General features: G+C 31.7%; 2 protein-coding genes across 2 annotated transcripts; one reads left to right on the top strand and one right to left on the bottom strand.

Moving 5' to 3' along the window:
• Window positions 1–3,057: 3,057 nt before the first annotated feature.
• Window positions 3,058–4,977, top strand: LOC126745945 (uncharacterized). Its single transcript, XM_050454008.1, has 4 exons — window positions 3,058–3,693; window positions 3,888–4,109; window positions 4,303–4,452; window positions 4,729–4,977. Exons 1-4 carry the CDS (start codon window positions 3,511–3,513, stop codon window positions 4,975–4,977), a joined length of 804 nt encoding a protein of 267 aa, XP_050309965.1. The 5' UTR covers window positions 3,058–3,510.
• Window positions 4,978–5,271: 294 nt separating this feature from the next.
• On the bottom strand, window positions 5,272–7,979 carry LOC126745742 (putative nuclease HARBI1). Its single transcript, XM_050453723.1, has 4 exons — window positions 7,753–7,979; window positions 6,739–7,308; window positions 6,235–6,355; window positions 5,272–6,056 (listed from the first exon to the last, which is right to left on the bottom strand). The coding sequence occupies exons 2-4, from the start codon at window positions 7,306–7,308 to the stop codon at window positions 5,647–5,649; spliced, it is 1,101 nt and encodes a 366-aa protein (XP_050309680.1). The 5' UTR covers window positions 7,753–7,979; the 3' UTR covers window positions 5,272–5,646.
• Window positions 7,980–9,061: the final 1,082 nt, after the last annotated feature.

The raw sequence follows: 9,061 nt of genomic DNA on the forward strand, positions 1-9,061 counted from the left end.
ATTCCCACGTGGGGTATAAATGTACCCCAGGCTATTCAAACAACTTTATTTTTGAAAAACCGTGAAAAAAATGTGGTTTAAAAGGCAGTAAATTTGTCCAAACTTTTATTAACAGAAAATAAAATTCTTCAAAAAAAAGAAGCTTTTTTTGGGCAAATATGTAAGAAAAGAGATGTATGAGGTACATTTGTACCCCACCCGGGAAGACGAAGGTATTAATATAGACTAATAATTCAGGTGTGTATCGTCGAAATAGGTTTCATTTAATTCCTGCACCTTACTATACTGAACCCATATTTACTCCGACATGGGCAAATCCCACTAACCATAATATTAAGGATCAATGTCAAATTAGTAATAGATCTGTACCTTCGGATAACAGTGAACTACAAATAAGTGTAGAAGTGAAAAATTCAGACTCTAAATTGAATCTAAGTTCTAACAGTGGTGATAAAAGTCTTTGTAGTGAAACCTTGAATGAGACGCAGGTTCCAAATTCCTCTCTTAATAGACCTTCTTACATTCCCCCTAGTGATTCCCCACCCCGAGCTAAGAGACTTGTAAAAAAACCGGCGTACCTTAATGATTACTTTCTTGATTAATAATCTTAAAGCTTGAAGGGGAAGATGTTCTGTTAGTTAGTTTAATATTTTTATTATCTAGTTGGAATTTGGTTTTATTCACATGAGTGATGGAATTATTATTGAACATCTAGTTTTTAAAAAAAGGAATAAATTTAATTCAAAATAAATTCTACACAAATTTGACCATCGATTAACTGCAACTTTATTCGTCGAAAATTAATAGATGAGTGATTTTATATAATGCAATTTTTATGGAGCCTAATAATATTAAAATGCTTATTTTGTTAATTCAGGAATATTTGTAATAATAATAATTATGTATGGGGTCAACTGAGGTTCTTGGCCTGGATGCATCACATAACTCCTCCCTCCTTAAGTTCGGAAAATAAGGGCTGCAATGGCTGCTCGTTTTTTCGACTCTCTTGTGAAGGGCCGTCGAAGGGGTCGTTCTCGTAGTGGTGGCTTCTATGGGATGAAACAGGCTTTTTCCATTTTTTCCATCCAATATACAGCAGGATTCCGCATATGAGGGCGGCAATGGATGAGATTGGAGCGATCCACGGGTACGTGGAATTTTCGGGCGCCTCTAGAGGGTGTAACTGGATTGTCGACAATATTTTCTGCGCTGTCTTCAGTTCATCCAAGTTTATTTCCTCGAGGGTTAATTTGGAATTGTTGTTGCTGCTTTGGACATACGAAAACTTTGGTAATTCTAACACATATTGGAATTCCGTTTTTCTTTCGCCTTCGTATGTTTTGTTATCTATCTCAACGGGGCACATAGATAGGGTAACAATACTTGGTTTAGAGATCTTGTAGAGTCCTTGTTGACATTTGTCTTGGGCGATTGTCATCTGCACAGGAATGACCAAAATTTCGTTACCATTTAGGCGTTGAATGGTACTTTTTTGGTAATTAACATTGGTTAACGGGCATATATTGGTTGACGTTGTTAGCAGTTTGAAGAGGCAATATTATGTAAAAAAGTATTACAATATTAAGTATAAAATGCTTATTTTGTTAATTCAGGAATATTTGTAATAATAATAATTATGTATGGGGTCAACTGAGGTTCTTGGCCTGGTTGCATCACATAACTCATGTTTAGTTGATATTAGTTTTAGTTATTAGACGTGGCACCGTTGGATCGGCTGTAAATGACGGGCAGTGACAGAACCAAGACGGTGTGTCAACAGGCCTTGATTTCGCTTTTCAATAAATGGGATAATTTAGAAAGTAAAGACGAGTTACAGCGACCAAAGTAGCTTTTATTTCAAGAATCCAATGATCAAACAAAAATATATTTGTTATGAAAAACGAGAAATCGAGAAAATTTCACATTCGTGGTTCTGGCAGACAGGTGACAATATGAGAGACCCGTGATACAAATATTATTTTTAATTTTAGCTGATTAATTAAAATTTAAGATGGTTTTTAGTTTTTGAATCTTAGTTTTAAGTTCCTGGTTGTCTTTTGAAATCTCGGATACCATGTCTGATAAATCTTTGGAGCGCTTCAACTCGTCCTCGTACTTTTCATTTGAAAAATCCATTGATTTTTTCATTTCTTTAATTTAATTTTGCAGTTCACGAATAAGCGTGTTTAATTCTGAATCCCGTGTGTTTGCCTGCGTTATCAATAAGGATGACGATCCGTTTTGTTCCACAGAATGCCCTTCTCTCTGAGGAGGCGTTGTATTTGTTCGCAATAAATGCTTTGAAGACCTACGGCTTATCGAAAGAATAGCATATTCATTTTTCTTTATGAGCAATATTGCTATTAATTATTTTTGTTAATTTGTGACAAGAGATTTTGTATTAAAAATGGTATTTACTGGGTGTATTGGTCAATTTTTAAAGAAAACTATTTATTTCTTGACAACGTTTCTAGAGCCCTGAAGATGAATTAAATATAATTCGAAACGTTGGCGAGAAACAAATAGTAAAAACTGACCAATACGATTATACGATACCATTTCTAATGCTATTAATGTTAGTTATTGTAAAACACTACGGTCTCGAATTTATTTTTAAAATAAATTAAAGCAAATATGGGCTTTGCAAGAGTATATTTTGCACGTATTCTAAACCTAAATCAATATTACAAATTTCAGGTTCAATATATTTCAAAATTTGGTATAATTAACATGTTTAGGTGACAATTTATAATTTAAACAAAATATGAAAATTTATTATCTACTTCATTGAATGTTTACTGTATGGGTTACATTTATTATTACGTGCTTGTGGCAAATAATATTCTGCTTGCATAGGGAGATAACCAAAATGATAACAATATTTTAATATAAAATATTCGGGTTAAATAATAATCCAGGTCAATATTCCAGTTTTTCTATATTAGGAGAAATATTTTCTTAACCAAATATGTATGTGTGTTACTAACTGGTACAAGTTAAATCTGGACGCAGATTCTGTGTACTGTCGCTTTCGACATATGGAATTCTAGGGTTGATTTCCATATCGAATGTCAAGACGTCGTTAAATCGGTATTCCGCGTACATCTTGATATCGTTCGGTCAAAGTCGGGCTTTGTCAACATGCGGCGTTCAACGTTAGAACCAATTTTAGGGTATTTCTATTTTCCCCTAGATGTTTTAGGGATATTTTTTTTCTTTTGCTGATTTTTTTGTTTTTGTTTGAAACTTTGTTTACTTTATGATGTAGGTATGTTGTAATTATAATTATTTTTGTGATAAATGAATATTGCTGTTAAATTAAATTCAGAATTTGTTAAATATAATATCAATCTGTGATTTGGCCGTGCCGGGTTGTGCCTAAATAATATATACATATATGCCTATATAGATATATACATATCAGTTATGGAATATTAAATATTTATGTACATTAAGTAAAAATTAGTACTATTTAAATATAGAGATATACCCATAATAACATAATCTGCAATGAGGGTGACTTCGCAACACTGGGAAGTTTTCATTGCAATTTGCGAGACACACCCCAATCTCGTAACAAATAGGTTTAATGGGGCCCAGGGCAAGGCAGAAGGAAATGCTTTGTGGGCAAATGTTGCCAACAAATTAAATGGACTAGGCTTAGGGGAAAAGTCCATTGTGGAATGGAGAAGGGTAAGTACGTACTATGAGTACTTGCTAAAATATAAACTAAGCATTCAGATGGGGTGTCGTATACTAATTCACATTCTATTATTTTAAACTCTTTTTGCTACTCTGTAAAATTTAAAGTATGCTTGAATTTGCTCTTTGGGGTGTTCCTACTACCTAGATTTTATTAGAACTAGCATTATATAATATATTTTTAGGCTGTTACCGATTGGAAATGCAAAGTTAAAAGTAAAGCGTCTAAACTAAGGCAATCTGCATTACAAACTGGTGGTGGCTCCTCCAATATTCCTCCTTTAACACATATAGAAGAGAAGTTGATAGCAATAATGGGAAGAAAAGGCTTTGAGGGGGATAATGGTATCAAGGAATTAGGTATTCCAACAATAAAAACATCTGAACCAGTTGAAGTGACTGAAAATGTAAGTATGTTTACATTTTTTCCTTAAAATAAATAAATAAAATCTTTTGTGCATTAAAATAAATTATAATATGTGATTCTTTAATGCAGCGATGTAATTTAATTAAAGCAATATTTAAGAGCAAAAATCTATCTTAATATTTGGGCCCTTATTTAATTTTACTACTTGGATTTTTAACAATATGGTTTTTCAGGTAATTGAAGAATTTGACTTTGATGATGGTATACCTACACTAATAAATTCAGATATTGACAGCTTTACAATGCCGGTAGCATCTTCAACAATACCTATTACCACTTCTACATCTCATGCTAATAGCAATGAATTTCTAAAAAAAGTACCTGTAAGTACCTACAATAGTATAATTCAAAGCCTATGAAAATAAATGTGATACACTTAATGTATCACACGAAAATATGCAACACTTAATAATCATAGAATTTCACTGACATAAAATAAACAGAGTACATTAAAAAAACAAATTGTTGTTGAAGTGTGTGTGAAAAAGCTATTCACTCTGTATAGTGTATATTCTTTTTAGAATATACACTTATATTTTTATAAGACTGCATATACATACCTTCATGTTATAATAATATGTACTTTCGTTTATTTACAGAAACGTAAACATGACAGACTATCAACAGCCATAAAATTTGGAGAAGAGCACGATTATTGCGATGAAAATAATTCGCCCGTCCGAGGCAAAAGAACCAAAATACAAAATATTCCAAGGATATCACAAAACATCGAAAATATGACTTCTGAATCACTAACTATATTAAAAAATATAGATCAAAACACTGCGAGGATTGCAGATAGCTTTGAAAAACTAGTCAATCATTTAATTCAGAAACCAAATAATTAATTACGTACTGTGATTTTGTTTCTAACAATTAATTATTATTAGAATTTATAAAAATGTTAATTTTTGAGTTTTCAATTATTTATTAGAATAAATTTTTTTTGTTACTGTGATTTAAGGCTGTAATGTTATTTTTTTATAAAGAATAGACTGTTAATTTGTTTTGTATTATTTGTTTCATTTTGGGTAATAATTGTTAGACCTATTTTTTCTACCTAAGTTTAAAAAAATATATTTTGATTTTTAAAGTAAATAATAGCAAATAAACAAATACGGACAACAATATAAAGAACAAAATATCTTAAATATTTATTTTAATTAAAGAAAATATACATACATACATCAAATGAAAATACATAAATGCATTATTAATTCTAAGAATTTGTGTGTGCAGCTATTGAGTTATTTTTTTTACAAATTCATATAAAAGGTAAGTAGTAAAAAAAATGAACTCTAAGAAATTTAAAACCAAATGCCAGAACTAAAATTAATATCTTTCAGTTTGTAGGCAATAATATGTAGACACTTTTAAAACTGTTTTTTATTGACTAGAGAAGATGCTTTGTTTTATAAGGTTATTTGAGTGTTAATTTAATAGGATAAAAAAAAATAAATTTCTTACTTTAGATCTGCCATTTGATTCTAAATTGATATTATTTTTATAATGTAATTTTAATTATTTCTAAAGTAATTATTTACAATACGCCTCCTGGTGGCTTCGCCTTGCCTGAAAATATTATCTTGAGCATCATTTTGAAAACGTTCATTATTTATTTCTTCCTCATTGACTATGTTCTCATCTAACTCTAAATTTGCAGCAATGCAGATATTGTGCAAAATGGAACAAGCATTTACTATTTTGCCAACTTTCTCTGGCGAATATCTTAAAACTCTTTCCCTCAATAGGCATCTAAACCTTGATTTTAAAACACCATTGCACCTTTCAATACAATTTCTGGCTCGAGCATGGATATCATTAAACCTTCCTTCAGGAGTGTTTATGGCTGGATTATGAAAAGGGGTCATTAACCATGGCTGTAGAGGGTATCCAGAATCCCCAATCAGCCATGTATTGTGATCTCCTACAAAATAAAATAAATAGGACTAAAATAAAACACATTACAATACATTTACCCCTGTATATGGGCACGCATATATAAAAAATTACCCTGTATTATAGTACATATTTTTTCAATTGGCACAAATTGGTTATGTAATATACCTATGTATTAATATCAGGATTATATGTATACTATGTACCTTGATTGTATGATCTTTCCAAATGTTGTTTTACAAAAGAATTCCTCCAAATAAATGCATCATGGGTAGCTCCAGGGAATTGCGCGTTCACATTTAAAATCCGCAGATCATAGTCACAAATCTAAAAAAAAATTGTGTAAATATATAAATACAAAAATACCAAAACACCCAAGGTACCTAAGTATTACCTTATTTTAGCATTTAGGCATATTTATAACATTTATGCAAAAAAATTATTGTTTTAATAGGACTACATTTATTCTTTTTCTTTTCTGTGAGTGGAAAAAAATTGAGGTTTTAGCTCTAAAATACCTAGGCACTTTTTATTGAAATCAATTTTTTTACATTGCCCTGGGCAGCAGAAGGCTCGAGCTAAAATCCACAACTTTTTTCCCTTATATTGTCTAATAAATAACTATTTTTGTAACACCTTGCCCATTGCATATTTATTTAAAGAGAATAATAGAGACCACCAATTAATTACATCTACGAATAGCTACTTACCAATTGAACATTTTTTGAGTGGAAATTTTTCCTGTTCAAATAATTGTGTTCTTCTTCATTAGGCGCCAATATAGCCACATGTGTACAGTCTATGGCACCCAGAATTCCAGGGAAACCTGTTGCCTCCATGAATCTTCCCTTAATTTCCATTTTGTCAGCAACTGTTGTTGGAAACTTTACCCATAAGTGACCCAATCTTTCTTCAATGGCATTGGTTACTGTGTGTATTGCTCGAGATGCAACTGGTTGAGATAAACTCAAATTAAAATTTTGCCCCAGGGAATATTGATATGACCCCGTAGCGTAGAAGTGAAGAGTAGCAAAAAACTTTAAAATAGGAGGAACTGCAACAATATTATCTGTTGTATCTATATTCTCAGCCACTGAGTTATATACATATCGGGCCATTTCCTTATTCAATCTAAATGACTTTTTAAATATGTCAGTTCGTAAATCAAAAGGGTTGGATCCATCCCTCATCCTCCGTCTAGCAATATTGTATTGACGAATTTCTTCCAAGTGTTCCTCCCTTTGCAGCACAACAATATTGTTGATATTTACAGGGAACATCTATAAGGCAAAAAAAACATACAAAAGACTTTAAAGCAAGCTGTAAAGTATGTATAAAAAAGACATATTATGCTATTTTTTTTATTTACAGGTATGTAGGTAGGTATAGCGTTGTCTGAATGTTAAATAGTTATAAATTATAGGATAAATATCTGTTATCTATCTACAAAAGGTACATAAACCACATGTTAACAAAAAAAATTTTTAAATCACAAAATCAGTTTTTATTTTGCAAACAATAACATAACCTTTAAACTATAAATGTATAAATCTTGCATCTTGCATTTTATAGGTAAAAAACAAAATCACGGGGCCGCGTATTTTCAACTTAACTTAATGTTTTTAATTTATGATTTAGATTCTCTAGGAAGAAGAGACAGTATCTGTACCAAAAATATCACTGTAAATATAAAAATAGCAGAAAATCGTTTTCTAAACAATTACCTTAGGTACTTCCTTTTTAGTTTTAGTTGTCCACTAAACCCAAATTTGCAACATAAAACTCCAAAAACCATATAACACAAACAATTAGCATAAAACTATTTATTAAAAAACGTGAAAATAGATAAAAATTCAATAACACTCACAATTGTCACCCAACAAAGTCATATTGACTAGACAAATCAACACCACCCGACGTGCTGCCTTTAAAAGTCGCCACGGGGCTAAAAGTCGTGTAGAAAACGGTGCGCGGAATACAAAATATCAAACGCGACATGTCGTTTTAGAAATCAAGGGTACACGGAATCCGGCTCCTGTATTGTTATGACGAATTTAATTTTTTTTTCTAAATTAATCATTTTTATTATAAAAGTGACGTTATATCCAACAAAATAAGTAACTTACTGGTATACGTCATAATTTGAAAGCAGCATTCTAAAACGAAAATAAAGTTGAAAAGATGATATACACGTGGGCCCTAAAATACTCAGTTTTTAAGGTTATGAAAATGTTTCCCTTTAAGATAAAGAATTTTGTTTAATATTGGACGCGAAGGGTAGAAAACATGGTGCGGGAAGACAATATCCAGATATTGAGTTGACCAATGAATTCTTTAAATATAAATCCTCTTAAAGATGAATAGGATTATCTTATTTGAATAGCAACTTACAACATTATTTGCCACCTTATTATAATCAAATAAAGAATAGAATGCAATATATTTAAATATTTTAATTTGTTTTTTTTTTTAATATTTTGGAGAGCACTTTTTGAAGATTTATTTATTTGTTTTTGCTTACCTATAGGCTTTGAGGTAAAGATGCACACAGTAAAGTTTGGTCGTATGTTTTATGTGAGCTTTTCACGGAACTATCAGGTAATTGTATGTGTCAGTGTCAAATGTTTATTTTAATCTTTTTGAAATTCCAAGCAAAAACGCTCGAGTTAGCGATGTTTTACTTACAGCAATGTGGCTGTTGCGGTCAGCAAATAAGGCATACTTGTTTAGGAACTAAATTTATTACCCTTAAATAACCTAATTGCACTTAAAAACTATCTTATATTATTAAAAAGAACACGAGTAATGTCCGACACGCGTCGTCGGTCGGAATGCGCGGGAGAACCTGCCGTCTACGTCACTTGTCATCCGTCTACCTCTGACAAGACAGATAACAGCTGGTTGTTGCCGCACTTCTGAATCAGATTTGGGGCGAATTAACCTGTTATGTATATTCGCCACAGGGCTCCCCCCCCCAGTGAGGAATCCGCTGGTTGCGAGCGATTCTGTTGACATGCATTGAGCTGCATTCGG

The sequence above is a fragment of the Anthonomus grandis genome, chromosome 16 (genome assembly GCF_022605725.1).
Source record: "Anthonomus grandis grandis chromosome 16, icAntGran1.3, whole genome shotgun sequence".
Lineage (NCBI taxonomy): Eukaryota > Metazoa > Arthropoda > Insecta > Coleoptera > Curculionidae > Anthonomus > Anthonomus grandis.